General features: G+C 48.0%; 4 protein-coding genes across 9 annotated transcripts in view; 1 reads left to right on the forward strand and 3 right to left on the reverse strand.

Moving 5' to 3' along the window:
• Positions 1-2,242: 2,242 nt before the first annotated feature.
• cdc26 (cell division cycle 26 homolog) lies at positions 2,243-3,267 on the reverse strand. Of its 2 annotated transcripts, none has more exons than XM_084382942.1 (3): positions 3,135-3,211; positions 2,672-2,754; positions 2,243-2,499 (listed from the first exon to the last, which is right to left on the reverse strand). In XM_084382942.1, the coding sequence occupies exons 2-3, from the start codon at positions 2,750-2,752 to the stop codon at positions 2,287-2,289; spliced, it is 294 nt and encodes a 97-aa protein (XP_084239068.1). In that variant the 5' UTR covers positions 2,753-2,754; positions 3,135-3,211; the 3' UTR covers positions 2,243-2,286. The 2 variants fall into 2 exon arrangements, with proteins under 2 accessions (XP_084239068.1, XP_084239067.1); XM_084382941.1 differs by having other exon boundaries at positions 2,247-2,499; positions 2,672-2,757; positions 3,135-3,267.
• Positions 3,208-9,525, forward strand: prpf4 (pre-mRNA splicing tri-snRNP complex factor PRPF4). Of its 3 annotated transcripts, none has more exons than XM_084382913.1 (15): positions 3,208-3,295; positions 4,491-4,728; positions 4,819-5,005; positions 5,149-5,236; positions 5,337-5,416; positions 5,553-5,646; positions 6,317-6,411; positions 6,593-6,651; positions 6,855-6,978; positions 7,395-7,484; positions 7,610-7,732; positions 8,471-8,578; positions 8,929-9,047; positions 9,139-9,245; positions 9,323-9,525. In XM_084382913.1, the coding sequence occupies exons 2-15, from the start codon at positions 4,557-4,559 to the stop codon at positions 9,407-9,409; spliced, it is 1,533 nt and encodes a 510-aa protein (XP_084239039.1). In that variant the 5' UTR covers positions 3,208-3,295; positions 4,491-4,556; the 3' UTR covers positions 9,410-9,525. The 3 variants fall into 3 exon arrangements, with proteins under 3 accessions (XP_084239039.1, XP_084239040.1, XP_084239038.1); XM_084382914.1 differs by lacking the exon at positions 3,208-3,295 and adding an exon at positions 3,331-3,670; XM_084382912.1 differs by lacking the exon at positions 3,208-3,295 and adding an exon at positions 3,998-4,084.
• On the reverse strand, positions 9,474-17,714 carry wdr36 (WD repeat domain 36). Its single transcript, XM_084382907.1, has 22 exons — positions 17,391-17,714; positions 16,860-16,887; positions 16,674-16,774; positions 16,230-16,347; positions 16,010-16,142; positions 15,644-15,698; positions 15,128-15,260; positions 14,849-15,024; positions 14,123-14,243; positions 13,863-13,928; positions 13,507-13,596; positions 12,863-13,005; positions 12,659-12,776; positions 12,414-12,579; positions 12,161-12,269; positions 11,970-12,049; positions 11,128-11,235; positions 10,774-11,005; positions 10,512-10,631; positions 10,230-10,311; positions 9,871-10,058; positions 9,474-9,760 (listed from the first exon to the last, which is right to left on the reverse strand). The coding sequence occupies exons 1-22, from the start codon at positions 17,553-17,555 to the stop codon at positions 9,611-9,613; spliced, it is 2,682 nt and encodes an 893-aa protein (XP_084239033.1). The 5' UTR covers positions 17,556-17,714; the 3' UTR covers positions 9,474-9,610.
• Positions 17,715-18,151: 437 nt separating this feature from the next.
• The window catches only part of slc25a46 (solute carrier family 25 member 46), a 6,560-nt gene continuing 5,987 nt past the window's right edge, over positions 18,152-18,724 (reverse strand). For all 3 annotated transcript variants that reach the window (XM_084382929.1, XM_084382928.1, XM_084382927.1), the window contains exon 8: positions 18,152-18,724. This exon is cut by the window's right edge and continues 1,004 nt beyond it. The gene's annotated coding sequence lies outside the window, so the exon portion shown is untranslated.

Below are 18,724 nucleotides of genomic sequence, written 5' to 3' on the forward strand. Positions count from 1 at the left end.
GATAAAGATGTGTTTTATTCTGGTAGTCTGATGGAGTGGAGGAGCTGAGCAGCCCTGAGAACAAAGGTCCTCCTCCTCTGTGTCCTGCAGCTCGGCAGCAGAGCCGGCGTCCTGAGAGGAACCAGTCAAAGGCTGGGGACAGAGCGAGGGACGAGTCCTGAAGGATCCGGAGCGGTCCTCAGTGTTCTGACCGGCGGTCCAATGGGTTCAGAGCAGACTTGACTGTGCTCTGCAGGCACGTCCTGTTTTGCAGACTTATGGAGTGGAACCGGCAGGAGATGGAGAAAGTGATGAGTCCATGAAGGAGAAATGAAATGTCTGAAGAATGTTCTCATTCACTGCCGCTGCTGGCATCTCCTGAAGATCTCCTCAGTGTTGGAGGCAAATTTAAACGTACTGTCAAAAATTGTGCCCAGGTATTTGTCCTCCACCAGCTCGAGCTCCCTCTGCCTGCTGGAGAAGGTCACCACCATCTCTTTGGTCTTCTGTGTTTAGCTCCAGGGCAGATTTGTCACATCACTCCACAGACTCCTGCAGCACTGAGCTGTGGTGACGTGAGGACCTGAGAGCAGCGACAGGAGAACTGATGAACCAGATGAGTCAGGATGGGTGGACCTGCAGTCATCTGTGCAGAGGATGAAGAGCAGAGGAGAGAGGATGCAGACCTGAGGGGAGCCTGGAGAGGTGTCGGAGTAGGTGTTGTTGACCAGCACCCTCTGTGATCTGTTGGTCAGGAAGTCTGTGATCCACTGGATCAGCTGGTGGTCCAGGTGGGAGCGGTGGAGAGTTTCTCTGCGGGGATGTGGAGCTGTAGGGTGATGAATGCAGAGGAGTCTGCAAACAGGAGTCTGGCTGTGGTGTTGGGTGGATCCAGGTGTTTGTGTACCTGTCCATGATGAGTGTTTTCATCATCAACCCCTCTGCCTGCACGGTACCGAACTGGAGAGGGTCCATCAGTGGGTCCGTTACTGTGATGATGTCTCTCTTTATGACCCTCTCCATAGCCTTCATCAGGAGAGAGGTGAGAGCCACAGGCCTCAGGTCGTTCAGAGCCTCGACTGAGCAGCTGGGGAACGGTGCCGCTGTCCACACGCCCCCCAGCTGCTCTGCACAGCACCGCAGGACGCGGCCACTGATGTCGTCTGGGCCAGGTGCTGGGTTCTCCTTGGTCCTCCTGGGGGCTCTCACCGCCTCCTCCCTGTTGAAGGAGAGTTCAGCTGCTGCAGGCTTGAGGGAGGAGATGAATGCTCCTAGCCGGGTGGTGTTATATCCACACATACACGACCGTACTGAGATCAGAAGGGGACAGATAGAGTAAATAATATAAATATGAATATAAATGTAAAACGTGTAAAAAGGCCTCCAGGTGTGTGTGTGTGTGTGTGTCCTCTGCCCAGACTCATGGTCAGGTGTCAGTGGGAGGAAACACTCGGTCCTGGTTGCAGTTGGAGGAGCGCTGATCTGAAGGCTGCTGCCTGATCAGGTCATGGTGAGGACGTGACGTGTCGTCCATGACGGTCAGCAGTTTGTGCAGCATCCTTCTCTCCACGACCACCTCGTGGGACCCCGGAGCTGATCCCAGTACAGAACCAGCCTCCGGCCCATTTGTTCGGTCTCTGTGTCGCTGGCTCTGGTGCTACTTCTCAACATCTTACTGCACACAGATCTGAGCTGGTCTGCTCTGTCCACAGGTCCAGTCTGCTGTCGAGCTGAACACTGAGGTGTCTGCAGCTCTCCACAATGAAGTCACGTGACAGTTTGACACAATGAATCAAATCACAATTATGTGTATGAACGTGTCAGTCTGCCTCAGAGGCTGAAGTTTACTGTCGTCACAAACTCTTCACCAGCTTTACAGACTGACGTCCGTCACATTGAGCCTGGACCTCAGCTGTCCTCAGAGGAGCTGGTCTGTCCTCAGAGGACCTCAGCTGTCCTCAGAGGAGCTGGTCTCACGTTTATTCATCTCGTTGGACTTTAATGTGTCAAACATGGATCGTTTCATTCTCCTTCATGTGAGTTTATCTTCATTTATTCAAACAGAAGTTATTTATTTCTGTCAGACGGATCAACGCAGCTTCGTTCACCCTGTTCATGACTGTGAGCTTAAACATGACAAACGTTTGATCAGATTCACTGAATTCATTCAGAACTAAAGTGAAATATTTCAGTTTCACAGCTGAGTCAGTGCAGATGTTTGTCCTGCGGAGGGCGCCGTTCCTTCACATATAAACACTCTGACAAACAAACAAACAAACAAACAGTTTTTCTGTTCAAACATTTTAATTAAAACTGTAAACTTCCAAATAAGGTCGGCAGCGTGGCTGGTTTGGGGTGGGGCTTGTAGCCAATTCGCTCGTTAATAAGCTCCGCCCTCGACGCCGCAGTGGAGGAAGAAGCGGAGGCAGAGGCTCCGCCCCCCATGATGTCAACACTGATAACAGAAGCCCCGCCCATGCCACCTCCTGACTCCGCCTCCTCTCGCTGACGCTTCCTGGCCTGAAAAAAAAGAAACTGATCAGACACAAGACACGCCCCCAGACCTGATCAATATATTGATCCATACTGACTGCACAGAGTCATGGCGTCTGATAGATACTGTTGGTTGATGCTGATCAGTATTGATTGATGCTGATCAGCATTGATCGACATTAGGAGGAAGTGATGTAACCTCAAGCTCCTTCTTGACGCTCTCGAACTCCTCGGTGTCGTCGATCTTCAGCTCCAGACGGGTCGGTTTCCTCCTCAGCATCTCTTCTTCAGAACACACACACACACAGTGACACACACACAGTGAGACACACACACACACACACACACACACAGTGACCCACACACAGTGACACACACGCACACACAGTGACACACACACACACACACACGCTGATAGTGTTATTGATTATCTCCAGCAGGACCTGATGACATCATTATAAAACCGGAAGTGATGTGAAATCAAATAAACCATGAAGCTCATTAGCATGACACTATTAAACTGAACACAGTACTAAGCTAAGCTAACAGGCTAACGTCTGTTCGAACATCTACAAACCGTGAATTTGGCCGGAAGTAGACGCGCGTGCTGCTCACCTGCAGCCCACAGTTTCAACAGGTGTACTGGACGTGTGTAAAGTTACCTGCCAGGTGTGTTGTTGCGGGATTTTCGCGGCTTTTCTCTCCTCTTGTGTTTGTTTGCTGCTGCTCTGTCCACCGGAAGAACAACCTCTGACCCGGAAGCTGATGACGTGTTTACATCCGGGTGACGCCGCCGCCGCCGCCGCTTCGTCTCTCCTCACATGTAAGTTTAAATGTAATTAAAATGTTTAAAGTTCAGAAAGGCTCCGCCGCACACCTGACAGTCACACCTGCCGTCCGCCCGCTCAGGTGTGGCTGACGTGGCGCGTGACGCTGCTGTTAGGGTGTTTGAGTTGTTGCTCATGCTAATGCTAATGCTAATGCTAACGCTAACATTAGCTGTGCAGCCGCGTTTTGTCTTTTTCTCCTGTTGAACGTCGGAGCTCGTCTGTCTGCGGAACCAGACTCCATTTGAAAACCGCCTGATTTAAGACTGATGGAGGCGCAGACACGCAGAGCTCGGGCGGGTCAGCTGGTGTCAGTGAACTGTGTACAACTCAACGAGTCTGCTGACACGAGGATCAATAACCACTGATCAGTCAGTATTGATCATGTGACGTAAACGGGAATATCACAGAAGAATCACGTCTTCAGTCGAACTGTTCATTTCTATAAACTGATTCACAGGTTCTGTTGGAGTGGTCCGGTCCACTCTACCGGTGGCGCCCCGCCTGTAGGTGGCGCTGCTCAGTCACGTTCAACCAGCTCAGTAACTGATGAAGTGACAGTGACTCGCACAGTGACGCGGTGTCATTCAAGTTCTGATCATTTTAACTCAACTACTTATTTTTTATTGTCTCATTTACATTACAGTCTCATTTCTAATCCGACCTGTCTGTTGTGGTTCTGCCTGCTCGGTTCTAAAAGTCTCAAGAAACCAATGGTCCAGTACGACAGAGGACATCACAGGGTTTGGTCGTCCTTATTTCACATTTGGACCACACGAGACCAGGTCCAGATCAGAAACCACTAACTTACTCCAGTCAGTTCTGGACCACACGAGACCAGGTCCAGATCAGAGTCTGGACCACAGTCAGAAGGAGACTTGGTCTTGAAGCGTCGTTAAACAAACAGCGTTGATAAACATGTTTGAGATATTTTAGTTTATTCTCTGTTGTTTATATTTTCGGACTTGTTTTCTTTTAGTTACATTTATTGTGTTAATTACAAACTTTACATTTTCTCATTAAAATCAGATCATCTCATTTATTATGTACGAAGTTTGTTTTGTTGCGTGATGTTTGATGATTTATTGACGATCATGTGAAACATTTAGTTTAGTTTTGATTGTTACAAGAAAATCTGATTTTTAAAATGAAGAAGAATTTAATTTATTTACTTGAGTTGTTTTTTGTCAGTTTTCCCAGCAGCCTCTGGGGCTGACAGCAGCTACAGCAGCAGCAGAAGAAGAAAACGTGAAAAAAATGTCTGACGACGAGGACTTGGCTCCGGCCGTGAAGAGGAGCCGTGTTTACTACGGAAGCCTGGAGGAGAAAGAGCGCGAGCGTCTGAGTTCACTGACGGCGAGCAGCAAGATGACAGGAAGTGAAGGGGTGAAGGCGGGGATCGAGGCGGGAAACATCAACATCTCTTCAGGTCGGTCTCATGTTGTGAACTTCAGAAGGACGTGAACGCGTGTGTGTGTGTCTGTGTGTGCCTGACTCTGTTTCCCATGATGCCGTGCAGGAGAGACTCTGGAGATGGAGGAGCGGGTCAGCGAGCGGCAGCAGGAAGCTCTCGCTGCGTTCGAGCGGCGACGCCGAGCGCGACAGATCACCGTCTCCACCGACGACGCTGAGGTGAAGGCCGGCCTCCGAGCGCTGGGAGAGCCAATCACGTTGTTTGGAGAGGGACCAGCTGACCGCCGCGAGAGGTGCGTTTCAAAACACACACACACACACAGATCAACATCAGTGACCAGCAGCTGGTTACAGTCTGGTAATCAGGTAATGATCAGTTAACGGGTGATATTGATCGCTGATCAGAAACAAAGTTCTGTCTTGTCTGTGTCCTCAGACTGCGAAGTGTTCTGTCTGTCGTCGGTCCGGACGCTCTGAAGAAGTCCAGGAGAGACGAGGAGCGAGCCAAGAGGTCACAGGACGAGGTCAGCACACACACACACACACACACACACACACACACGTTCCACAAAAATAAACTAAATGAACATTTTGTTTTTGTTTTTTCTTTCTGGCCAATCACAGTGCCAGCAGACATGGTACCACGAAGGCTCCGCCTCCCTGAAGGACGCTCGACTCTGGTTGGCCAAATACTCTCTGCCACGGTGAGTCACCAACAAAGCAACCAATCAGAGCGAGAGGACGACTTTTGGTCTCTCCTTCATGTTTCAAACTGAACAGAAGTTATCAGAGTGATCTGATTGGCTGTGACTCAAGCTTCTGCTGTGATTGGTCCATCAGGGCGATGAGGCGCCTGGAGGCTGCACGTGCTCAGAAGGATGTTTCCGAGTCAACCAGGACGATCCGGCAACAGGAGCTGCACAAGAGCCTGAGGGTGAGAGAGACGATCAATAATCGATTTTAATTTATTAGATAAGAATGTTCAGAAAGATTAATCAGGTCAAATCAATAACTGACGTTAATAAACTATTCGATAAATAAAGTTTTTCTCCATTTTTTGTTTGAACATTTTTGTGATCAAAGTTCTGACAGATTTTCACAATAAAACAGGAACATGATCACAGCTAAACTTTCAAAATAAAACGGACATCACCAGAAGGTCCAGCGTTAGGTGTCTGATGACGATGATGAAGATGGTCAACAGTTTGATTTTATTGATCTCCAGCATCATCGTCAAAAACAAGACAGTTTTCAACTCAAAGTTGGTCGTTTAATAAAAAATCTAATAACGAAATGAACAAGAAACAACATGGATACGTCCAAACTCTTCTTCACCACAGAAGAAGAAATCAGAACTTTATTTTTAATTTAAACGTATTTTACAAACGTTAAGAAGCTCGAGCTCACAAACAAGACTTGTTGTTTATTAGAAGAATCAGAAACCCAAAAAACTGAATTCAGATTTATATTTTATCATTTTTCATTACTTCTGCATCGTACACATCATTAAATACTCATCAAAAATAAATTAATTAAACTTTCCTGACAACATGATCTCTGAACTTCTCCTCCTCTTCCTCTTCCTCCTCTTCTTCCTCCTCCAGAATCTCAACAACTTCTGCAGTCAGATTGGTGATGATCGACCAATCAGCTTCTGCCACTTCAGCCCCGACTCCAAAATGCTGGCCACGGCCTCCTGGTACCAAGCCCCGCCCACTACAGCATTAGCATACATGTAGCTAGCATAACCATCAAAGCAGCTAACACAGGAACACACACACAGATAGCATTAGCATTAAGGTTGTTAGCATCTTAGCTTGTTGACTTACACATGCTCATGTTATGATGCTAATGCTAAACATGCTAACGCCCCTTTACAGGAGCGGTCTGTGTAAGCTGTGGTCCGTCCCCGACTGCAACCTGATTCGTACACTGAGAGGTGGGCGGAGCTTCACATTTTAATTATTAACATTTATTTTGATTTTCACTGTTTCTGTCATGAAGATGAATATTAATGTTTGTTATTATTTTGTGTACAAAGAAACATTTTTTAGTTTTTATCAGAAATATCAAACATGATTGTTTCACTTTAATCGCTGAGGCTCCACCCCCTCTCTGTCCCTGCTCTCTGATTGGCTTAAGGACACAACACCAACGTTGGAGCGGTTGTCTTCCGTCCACAGGCCGGAGTCTCCCTCGACCAATCAGACGTCAGCTTGGCCTCGTGTGCTGCGGACGGCTCTGTGAAGCTGTGGAACCTGGAGAGGTAGGAGACGAGGAGGGAGGAGACGAGGAAGGAGGGGACGAGGAGGGAGGGGACGAGGAGGGAGGAGACGAGGAAGGAGGGGACGAGGAGGGAGGAGACGAGGAGGGAGGGGACGAGGAGAGACGAGGAGGGAGGGGACGAGGAGGGAGGGGACGAGGAGAGACGAGGAGGGAGGAGACGAGGAGGGAGGGGACGAGGAGGGAGGGGACGAGGAGGGAGGAGACGAGGAGGGAGGAGACGAGGAAGGAGGGGACGAGGAGGGAGGGGACGAGGAGGGAGGAGACGAGGAGGGAGGAGACGAGGAGGGAGGAGACGAGGAGGGAGGGGACGAGGAGGGAGGAGACGAGGACCTGTTCTGTACGTGGTCTTCCATATATGGTCATTCATTCCTGTCTCTGTCTCTATGGTTGCCCTAGTGATGAGCCGGTGGCTGACATCGAGGGTCACAGTGAGCGAGTGTCCCGCGTGTCCTGGCATCCTTCAGGACGCTTTCTGGGAACGAGCAGGTACTCACTCTGTGTACCAATACACACCTGCAGTATTTATGTATGTGTGTACTAATACACAGTGTTTATGTATCTGTCTATGTATTAATACACATTAGCAGTACTGATCCTGTGTCTGTGTGTAGTTATGATAACTCGTGGCGTCTGTGGGATCTGGAGGTTCAGGAGGAAATCCTCCATCAGGAAGGTCACAGCAAAGGAGTCCACGACCTGCACTTCCACCCCGACGGCTCCCTGGCTGCTACTGGGTAAAATACACACTGTACCGCACACTGTACTGCACACTGTACTGCACACTGTACTGCACACTGTCCTACACACTGTACTGCACCCTGTACTGCACAATGTACTGCACACTGTCCTGCACACTGTACTGCACACTGTCCTGCACACTGTACTGCACACTGTACTGCACACTGTCCTACACACTGTCCTGCACCCTGTACTGCACCCTGTACTGCACACTGTACCGCACACTGTACTGCACACTGTCCTACACACTGTACTGCACACTGTACTGCACACTGTCCTACACCCTGTACTGCACCCTGTACTGCACACTGTCCTACACCCTGTCCTACACCCTGTACTGCACCCTGTACTGCACACTGTCCTACACCCTGTACTGCACACTGTCCTGCACACTGTCCTACACACTGTACTGCACACTGTACTGCACACTGTACTGCACACTGTACCGCACACTGTACCGCACACTGTCCCACACCCTGTACTGCACACTGTACTGCACACTGTCCTACACACTGTACTGCACACTGTACTGCACACTGTACTGCACACTGTCCCGCACACTGTACTGCACACTGTCCTACACACTGTCCCACACACCACATAAGACATGAACAAATAGTAAATGTATATTTAAATATAAAGTGAGATGAAACTTGTTAGTGTGTATTAACTTTCTGTGGCTCCGCCCCCGTCTGATTAATCATCTGTCTGTCTCTCGACTCTCATCCAATCAGCGGGTTGGATGCGTTTGGTCGGGTGTGGGACCTTCGGACGGGACGCTGCGTTGTTTTCCTGGAGGGACACCTGAAGGAGATCTACAGTCTGCACTTCTCCCCCAACGGGTCAGCCAATCAGAGAACAGCCAGCAAAACACACAGCCAATCAGAGAACAGCCAGCAAAACACACAGCCAATCAGAGAACAGCCAGCAAAACACACAGCCAATCAGAGAGGAACAATGGAAACGACAGAAACACTGCTGACATTGTTTAAATGTGTTTGTAGTTTTTATTGATGAATCTTCATTCCTTACGGTTTGATGATGTCATGACGTCACATATCAGCTGATACTCGTTTACTTCCTGTTGTTACAAAGTTAAACGTTTGTTTTGAACGTTTCTTCTTTTTGTTTAAACACAATGTTTAATGTTATAATATTTTTACACTATAATTATTTTACTTTGGTTTCTCAGGTATCACCTGGCGACAGGAAGTGGTGACAACACCTGTAAGGTTTGGGAGCTGAGAAACAGGAAGTGTCTGTACACAGTCCCCGCCCACCAGAACCTGCTGTCAGCTGTCCGCTTCCAACGTAAGAAACACACCTTAATTTATGTTATTTGTTACTTTTTCCTCACTTTTATTTTGTCAGTTTTCGTTTCTCACTTCCTGTTTGTGTGCAGCCACAGACGGCCACTTCCTGTTGACGGGAGCGTACGACAACACTGCGAAGGTTTGGAGTCACCCGGGCTGGACGCCGCTGAAGACGCTGGCCGGACACGAGGGGAAGGTACGAACACTCTGATTGGTCTGTTCAGACGATGCTGCTGATTGGTGGACAGTTCACACCTGTTTTTGTGTCTTCAGGTGATGGGCGTCGACGTGTCGCCTGACGGGAAACTGATCGCCACCAGCTCCTACGACCGAACCTTCAAACTCTGGTTGTCTGAGTGATGTCATGATGACATCATGATGACATCATGTGCTGTGACAAAGATACAAAGTCTTTTGGCAGATAAAATGTTTCAGTGTTTTTCTCTTTTTTATTAATAAAGTTTTACATTCTGGAACTTTGTTTTAGTCCAAACTCGATGATGTCACTTTCAAACTGTAAACATCAAAACAAGCATTTAATAAAGTACAAAACAAAAAGTGTCACAGCAGTGCACTCTTGGCGTACGACAGCAGACACAGTGATTGGTCGAACGATGACTGTAGCTCCGCCCACCCTGCTTCCAGACGGGAGGAGAGGCGGAGCAATGCTGCCATGGCAACAGAGTCCTGTGACAGCGAGCGGAGGTGAAGCTGAAAAGCAAAACAAAAACCCGAATAAACAGGAAGCCCAGGAAAGATTTTCACAATAAAAAGATATTGAATATTCATTGAAGCTGCAAGCTGAGCTCTGATTGGCTGACCTTCAGGAAAAGCGCCAGGTAAGCATGAGCCAGATCAAAATCCCGCCCACTGGCCAACATGCTGTCAATCATCTGGATGAAGGCGAGCAGGAGGCTGCTGGCTCCACCCCCCTCTGATGTCAGAGCAGTGAGCTCCACGGAGACCGCCGCCGGCCCACAATCCTTCAGGAGACTTAGTGGGCGATCGACTGCACAGAGAGAGAATTCGTTTTTTAAAATCTTTGAACTGTTCCTTTAATCAAAGATGTCAATCTTTAAATAACAAACGTACACAAACGAGCCGATAACGTAAACACAATGATGACAACAATAACAAGCTGTTAGCAAGCTGCTAAATTAAGTATAATTAAAAGACTCACATGATCCGGACTCAAGAGCCGACTCCAGATCAGAACCGAACTGTGACCTCTGACACAGCGAGCCCCAACTCAGCACCTTCGACTGAAACAACAGCAGTCAGCAACAACTCAGTCGACGACAACAACAACAACAACTCAGTCGACAGCAACAACAACAACACAGTCAACAAAAACACAGTTGTCCACAACACAGTCGACAACAACAACAACACAGTCAACAACAACGAACTCATCAACAAGCGTCGGCAGGATGAAACAGGATTTTAGAAATAAAAGCTCTACCTGTGTTTCCTGTTCAGTTGCCGTGGGCGACGTGAATCGAGGGGTGAGACCAGGAAGTGTTGGCAGGAAGAAGGGAGCTGCAGCCGGAGCAGCAGGGGGCGCTGCAGGTTTATTCCTCCTCTACAAACACATCAGTGATATTTAAATCAACGGGTACGTTCAGATGCCTCAGATGACATCACAGATAAATAATCCACGCCTCGGTGTTGGTTCAGGCCACGCCTCCTGGTGTCTTTGCTTCCTGCTGGGGACTCAGACTCACCTTGATGACATCCAGGTGCAGGAGACTTTTCCATCGAGACTCCGGCAGCAGAGACAGAGTCACAAGCTCCGCCCCCAACTGATCAGCTGACTCGTACGCATCGTCAGCCTCCTCTGATGTCATTTCCTGTTCCGACTCGTCCACTGTGACACCCGGCAGCGTCTCCACAGCTGGTTGGTAGTCAGCTGGGAGGGGGCGGAGCCCCACAGGTCCACAAAGACTCTTATTGGTCCTGAGGGAGGAGAGCTGCACTGTGATTGGCTGACAACTCAAACACAGAGTGATGTAATCTTTATAAAAGGTCAACACAGGCTGCTGATTGGCTGCTGTAACTAAACACTGATTGGTTCAGACCAGAGGTAGACGCCCAGACTGTCGACGTGAGTCGTCGCCAGGAAGTCTCCGGTCGGTGACAAAGACACGCCCACTGGCGCCATGGCAACCAGGAAACAGTCAACGAGACTAAAGAGAGAAAAAGATCATCATCATCATCATCGTCATCTTCGTCGCGCGCGCGTGTGTGTGTGTGTGAGTGAGAGAGATAAATCTGTCTCTGTGTTGGCCCAGTTGTCCTCGGTTACCACGGTGATGGTACCCAGGGTGGTTGTGGTCCCGGGCAGTGACTTGAGCTGAGCTCTCGCCACATCATCGTGTCAGAAACAGAACTGAACTGAACAAAACCGCCGTCAGTCAGATAATGAGATGGTACAAACTGAGTCGTGTGTGTTTGAATGTGTGTAGTGGAGCGGTTCTGAAAGGTGGATGTGTTTGTCAGCCTCCAGATGTTTCCTCTCAGTTTAATGGGCCTGAGTGCAGCAGGTCCGTGTTCCTGTCGACCCGTCCGATTGTTTCCAGAGCCACATTGTTGCAACCAGCACGAATATTCATTAAATCTCATAGTTGAGGTGAATATTGTGGGACTGAATTAATTTAACACTCTGTCAGCGCTCGGCCCCACACACATCAATGTAACTGTGATGTGCACAAAGTAGGAACGATGCGGAAAAGTTGAATTATTGAGAGAAAGTTTGGATTTCTGTCTTTACTTTACTCAAAGAGGAAATAATGGAGCGTTCAAGTTGAGACGAATATTTTGATGTTTGAATGTGTTCAGGACGAGAGTGATCAATGATCAATAATAATCAGTGTTGTGAAGAGAACATTATCAATACTAAAGTGGACTGTACCACTCTTACCATCCAGAGGGGAGATCCCATGTACATATGGTGCAGTCCATCGCCACGGTAACCAGCCAGCGGCCATCAGGGCTGAAAGTCTGAGGAAGTGAAAGGTTAGCGTGAGATTTAAAACATGAATCTGTTAGCATGCTAGTTTCTATTGAACATCGTTAGCAGCTTGTTAGCGGTGAGAGCTTCTCTGGACCCACCGTGTCATTGATGTTGCCGTGGTGACCAGCAAACTTCCTGACGACCCTTCTGGTTTCTATGTCGACCACCAGCAGTGTGAAGTCGTCCAGTGCTAATGCTAACATCCCGCTAACAGAAAATAAACAGGACAACACTGTTAGCTACCTGTCTCTGTGTAGCTTCATGCTATCTGTTAGCTACCTGTCTCTGTGTAGCTTCATGCTATCTGTTAGCTACCTGTCTCTGTGTAGCTTCGTGCTATCTGTTAACTACCTGTCTCTGTGTAGCGTCATGCTAGCCGGTGCAGCATTTAGCTTCAGCTGCTCTTCCTGTTTCCTGGTCTTGAAGCGCCAGAACTTAAGCAGCCAATCAGAGCCTGCGGTGAGTGTCAGCTGGTTCAGGGTGTCTGTGGCGACACCTCGCACCGCTCCGCTGTGAGCTGAACAGAAAAGGGGCGTGGTCAATGACAGACAGAGACACAGTACAGACCAATCACAGGCAAGAACAGGTGAACATACCCTTATTTTCGTCGCCATAGCAACCACGGTGCAGGCCCGACTGCAGGTTGTAGATGTCGACACGGCCGCATGACGAGCCAATCACAGCAAAGTTGCCACAGGAAGTGATGTCAACAGCCTGGAAACAGAGGCAGGAAGTCACGTGACCTTTAGAGAGCGTGGGAGGAGGAGCTTAGAGAAACACAGCTGAGACAGCGCCGTTACCGTAGCGATGGTGTCCCTGCGAGTAAGCGGTGGCTGCAGGTGATGAGCTCCCATGGTGCATCGCTGGTAGTTCCACGTGGTGGTTGCTAGGCGACCGCGATGACAGGCGACGATGCCATCCCAGTCCGACTGACGGGCAGCAGCTGTCAATCAACAGAGAGGACGTGTTTAAATTAGACAGTTTCTGTGTGGAGTTCTGTTTGGATGGAGTTCTGAGTGGAGTTCTGTATGGAGTTCTGTGTGGAGTTCTGTATGGAGTTCTGTTTGGAGTTCTGTGTGGAGTTCTGTGTGGAGTTCTGTATGGAGTTCTGTATGGAGTTCTGTGTGGAGTTCTGTGTGGAGTTCTGTATGGAGTTCTGTATGGAGTTCTGTGTGGAGTTCTGTATGGAGTTCTGTTTGGAGTTCTGTGTGGAGTTCTGTTTGGAGTTCTGTGTGGAGTTCTATTTGGAGTTCTGTTTGGAGTTCTGTGTGGATGGAGTTCTGTATGAAGTTCTGGATGGAGTTCTGTGTGGAGTTCTGTGTGGATGGAGTTCTGTATGAAGTTCTGTGTGGAGTTCTGTGTGGAGCTCTGGATGGAGTTCTGTGTGGATGGAGTTCTGTGTGGATGGAGTTCTGTGTGGGTCCAGTTGTGTCAGAGCGCCCACCAGAGGAGAAGGCTGTGATGGCAGGCAGACGCAGCTCCTCGTAGGACAGCCCCTTCTTCTTCTTCTGCTCTTTCTTCTTGTTGACAGAACCTGAACAGAACCACTTATTTAATCTGGGTTTCATTATAGAGACAATCAGAACCAGCCAATCAGCTGCTAATGAGGCAAAACAAAGTCTAAGTCAAAAAAATCAGCTGGTGAATAAAAAAAAACACATGTTGTAAAAAATGTCCTCGTTTACTGACTTCATTCTGATTGGCTGTTACTATGGATACCACATCAAACAGCTGACTGAGCCCGACATCTTTAAAAACACATCTTTTTTAAACAGAGTCTGGTTGGAGGGCTGAACCGACCGTGACCCAGGTTCTTGTTGAAACGCTCGTGGACTGTGGAGAAAGACTGCAGCGTCCCGTCCTGACCTGCAGGGGGCAGAAACAACCGTTCACATCCGGTTCATTTAGTTTACAGAACCAGAACCTGAATGACGTCGTGGACAATAAGTCAACAATCAAACATCAACAGCACGTTGACGTTAAACTGTGAATACGTTTGACATAAAGACGAGTCTGAATGTTTACAGATGTTTATGCAGATGATGCAGCTGTTTGTTTACCAGCACTCAGGATGTTTTTTCCATCGTTGCCGTGGTGATGGATGGTGGTGGGTGGGGCACTGTGACCCTGACGACTCCGCAGCAGCCTGGCTCCGCCCCCCTCTTGATCAAATATCCACACCTGCAAAGAAAATCATTCCTGTGAGTCATCATCGCCCTGAAGCCCGTCTGCAGGTCTGATTCTGGTGATCCAAGTTCTGTGTTGATGACCCGAAGCTGAGAGAGAGGAAGTGTTTCAGGAAGATCTGTCGTTGTCAGTTTGTTTTGTTTTTGTAAAAGTGAAGGAAAGCACACGGAGGTGAGGTCTGAACAGGTGAGTCTGGAGACGTTGGTCGGGAGTTCGTTCCACTGAGGCGCCAGAACAGAGAAGAGTCGCGACTTCACTGGGCGACCTTTGTTTGCTCTCAGCGATGGCGGTACCAGCCGGCCAGCTGATGTAGTGGAGCGAAGTGCTCGCGCTGGGGCGTGTGGTCTGACCAGTGTTTGGAGGTAAATGCTCTGCTGACGGCCTTAAGGCCAGCACCATGGTCCTGATCTGATGTGGGCCGCAACAGGAAGCCAGTGGAGGTCACGGAGAAGGGGGGTCACATGGAGAGTGTGTGTGTGTGTGTGTGTGTGTGTGTGTGTGTGAGTGAGTGTGTCTGTGTGTGTGTGTGTCTGTGTGAGTGTGAGTGAGTGTGTGTGTGTGTGTGTGTGTGTCTGTGTGAGTGTGTGTGTGTGTCTCACCTTGATGGCGTTGTCCGCTCCATTTGTGACCAACAGCGGCTCTCCATGCAGGAAAGTTGCCGCGGCGACAGCTGTGCTGTGGGCGTGTCTCTGCTGAGTGACCAGCTGGCGGCGGTCTAGATCCCAGAATGCAATGTGGCCCTGAGGACTGCCGGACGCCATGATGGGAGGGCCGTCTGCCGGAGAGAGAGAGAGAGAGAGAGAGAGAGAGAGAGAATGAATGGAGAGAGAGCGAATGAATGGAGGCGCATGCAGCGGGCGAGAGACTACCACCTGTACCTGTTCTGAAAGCGAGCGAGCTGATTGGTCCCCAGTCCTGTGTGAAGCTCATCAGCGTCTCATCCAATCGGATGTTGTGAATGATGATGCGACCTGTTGCTGTGCCGACGCCGACCACGTCCACCGCGGGACTCTGGGAAATAAAAGCTGATCAAGGATCTGACTGTTGAACTGCCACTCCAACTGTGTGTGTGTGTGTGTGTGTGTGTGTGTATAACTGTGTGTATAACTGTGTGTATAACTGTGTGTGTGTGTATAACTGTGTGTATAACTGTGTGTGTGTGTATAACTGTGTATAACTGTGTGTATAACTGTGTGTGTGTGTATAACTGTGTGTGTGTTTGTGTGTATAACTGTGTGTGTGTATAACTGTGTGTATAACTGTGTGTATAACTGTGTGTGTGTATAACTGTGTGTATAACTGTGTGTGTGTGTGTGTGTATAACTGTGTGTATAACTGTGTGTGTGTGTATAACTGTGTATATAACTGTGTGTGTGTGTGTGTGTGTGACTGACCTGCTGCAGCACAGTGACTCCTGCTGACCAGCCGGGGAACGTAAACAACAACTTACTGAGACACAAAAGAGAAACCATCAGCTGACGCACACACACACGCGCACACACACACACACACACACACACATAAATATATATATAAATGTATATACTATAGTATTATTACAACAGTGTTCTGTAGTGAAACTACTGCAGACTGTAGTAGTACTGCAGACTGTAGTAGTACTCCACACAGAATACATTCAGCTGTACTACTACACATATACTGGCAGTACTATGTAAATACTGCCTCTGCTGGTCGTCCACCTCATGTAAAGTAACTCTGTTCTGTAGCTACCGCGTTAGCCTGGATGCTAACATGCTAACCTGGTCTTGATGTTCCAGAGCTGCAGTGCACCCTGGGAGCTTCCCAGCAGCACCTTGTTCAGGTAGGTGCTCGGGTGCATCATGGCCGACACGTCGAAGGTGGCGGGGTCGAACTGCAGCCGCAGGTAAACATCTGACGGAGAGAAAGCAAGGCATGATGGGAAACGGGACGGGTCAAACAAAGGAGCAGGTGAGTGTAGGTGAAGCTCCGCCCACTCACCTCCTCCCTGGACGTCCCACACGATGACATCACCACCGCTGTCAGCAGAGATTAGCTGATCACCCAGAGGAAGCAGCACACGCACTTCCTGTCTGTGTCCGTGGTAACGCATCACCACCTGGACAGAGAGCAAATTTATTTTGTTTTTTCAATTCAACTGTTTAACATTGAAACAAAAGATCAACAGGAAATCAGACAACAAATATCACGTCTGTAAACGGACACATTATTTTAATATTTCAAACAAACAGAAGAATCCTTGAAAACGTCTCTGACATTTGAGACAAACAAGAATTTAAAACATCTTTAAAAAATAAAACTAAAATCAATCAAAGCAAAAACACAGAAACTTAATAAAAAAGAATCAATCAGAAACATTTGTTTGTTTTCAGTCGGTCACATTCATTCAGCCTTTTCATTTTATTTTGAAAAAACAAAAACAACCTCTTTGTTCCTGGCGAAGGCGCTGATGACTCGTCCAGCAGCGGCGAACACCAACATCCTGTCTGCTGCCACACAGCTGATGTCATCTGGAAGGCTGTTACCTAGGCAACCACCACATTACATCAGAACACAGCAGCCAATCAGAGAGCAGAGTGAATTCAGTGTAAAAGATTTAAATGTACTCACTGACAGCAACGATCCCCAACCTGTTCACCTGAAAGAGATCAATACATCGATTAATCAATACACCGATCACGCCTCCATTCAGAACTCCATAAAGAAAACAGTGAATTCTTCTCAGCAAACAGCAGCACACTACTGAAACTCTGTGGAGGACCAGAACCAGAACCAGAACCACCAGGAGCTGATCAGAGATCAATAGATGTCTGATGGCTGGCTGTTTCCTCAGTCGGCCGTGTCACCTGAAGAATCTTCCTCAGGTGTTTCTACCTGTTTCACCACACACAACACACACACACACACACACATACACACACACACACACACACACACACACACACTCACTCTCTCTCTCTGTGCACGTGTCACATTGATCACAGATCGATTGATCGGTTCCTCCTCACAGACAGCTGATGTTGACACGCTGTACGGAAGCCGTCAGAGGACAAACACGTGACGACATACAGACACACGTTAACTGGTGTAAACACAAACACACAAACACAAACACACAAACACAAACAGTCGCTTTCTTACGTTGTACGTGTGGAAACATTTCCCGACCGCCGTCACCACGTAAAACTCCCGGTGCTTCTTGTGGTACCTGAGCGCGTGCGGCACGTGGTTGGAGTAAAGTCCCAGAACCCGGAACCCGGAGAACAAGGAACTCCCGCCACCCGCGAGACTCCCGCCAGCCGACATGTCCGGTAACAGCGGAGGATTTTACCGGATACAAGCCAAACAAACAAACAACCAAACAAACAAACAACCAAACAAGCAGTCAGAGCGGAGAGACGGAGCGCAGAGAGGGAACAACAATCAGGGGGCCGAGGAATTGAGTCCGACTGGAAACAACAAGCACCGACACGAAGGTTCCGGCCTGACGACGACGTCTGGTTCCGACAGGAAGGAGACAAAATATTAAGAAAATAAAACTATGATAAACTAACATTTTAATACGTGAAAATAATAACTATTCTCTTCATAATAAATGTATTTAAGATAAAAATAAATAATCTGATCACAAAGAAACAGACTGAAATTAAAACACAGCAGAACCTGTAAATATGAATAAAGTCAATGTGTAAAACGTCTCATTGACTGTATTTACAAAGTGGCAGTTTAACACATTAACATGTGATCTACTGTAGTGTGTTAATACTGAGTGAGTGACGTCATCAGACACACTCAGCTCAGTTTATTTCACATGAAAACAAAGTTTCAACTTGACGAAGTATGAACACGAAGGAAACGCTTGTTGGAAACCTTTTATTTTGAAAAATCGACAACAGTTCCGATTGTGCTTCAACTGATTTATTTAGTTTTCACTCATTTGATTTAAATATCTTTGCATCACATATCATTTCACCTAAAGCTACTTTTCTTTCAACACATAGAACTTAATTAATTTTTACAACTTTATACAAACAGGAAGTGGTTTGTTGGCCGACAGGTGTTCACGTACATCAGTACTTATACACACACACTGATCAAAACACAGCAGCTGAGACTGACCAATCAGCTTTCAGCTTTTATAATTTTAACACAGGATCATGAGTTCATGCTGGAACAGGAAGTGACACTGCGCTTCCATGGCTACACACGACAACATTTTATTTGAAGGCAGGAAGTGACGCGAACGTTCAGAGTCTCCCGGCTTTGTGCTAAGCTAAGCTAAACATGACCTGGAGCTGAATGTGGCGTGTTAAACTTTAAAGGACTGCAGGACGAAGCAGGTGAAGCGTCAGCTGGTTGCTAGGTCAGTAACGGTTGCTATGGAGTTACTAAATGGTTGCTAGGTGGTTGCTATGGTGTCTGTGGTAGTGCTGACAGTGACGGATCTTAAGTTTTAATTTATATTTGTTCAATGT

Source organism: Pagrus pagrus (genome assembly GCF_965226575.1).
Source record: "Pagrus pagrus genome assembly, chromosome: 19".
In the NCBI taxonomy this organism is placed as follows: Eukaryota; Metazoa; Chordata; class Actinopteri; order Spariformes; family Sparidae; genus Pagrus; species Pagrus pagrus.

Excerpts from the sequence above, each read along its gene's own strand:
- cdc26 (XM_084382942.1), bottom strand. The coding sequence starts at position 2,752 with ATGCTGAGGAGGAAACCGACCCGTCTGGAGCTGAAGATCGACGACACC. Across the intron at positions 2,500-2,671 it reads GCGTCAAGAAGGAGCTTGAG|GCCAGGAAGCGTCAGCGAGA; the intron begins GTTACATCACTT and ends CTTTTTTTTCAG.
- prpf4 (XM_084382912.1), top strand. The coding sequence starts at position 4,013 with ATGGTCCAGTACGACAGAGGACATCACAGGGTTTGGTCGTCCTTATTT. Across the intron at positions 4,729-4,818 it reads AAACATCAACATCTCTTCAG|GAGAGACTCTGGAGATGGAG; the intron begins GTCGGTCTCATG and ends GATGCCGTGCAG. Across the intron at positions 7,733-8,470 it reads GGCTCCCTGGCTGCTACTGG|CGGGTTGGATGCGTTTGGTC; the intron begins GTAAAATACACA and ends TCATCCAATCAG.
- wdr36 (XM_084382907.1), bottom strand. The coding sequence starts at position 17,555 with ATGTCGGCTGGCGGGAGTCTCGCGGGTGGCGGGAGTTCCTTGTTCTCC. Across the intron at positions 16,888-17,390 it reads AATGTTTCCACACGTACAAC|GTGAACAGGTTGGGGATCGT; the intron begins GTAAGAAAGCGA and ends GATCTCTTTCAG. Across the intron at positions 13,597-13,862 it reads CAACAAGAACCTGGGTCACG|GTTCTGTCAACAAGAAGAAA; the intron begins GTCGGTTCAGCC and ends GGTTCTGTTCAG.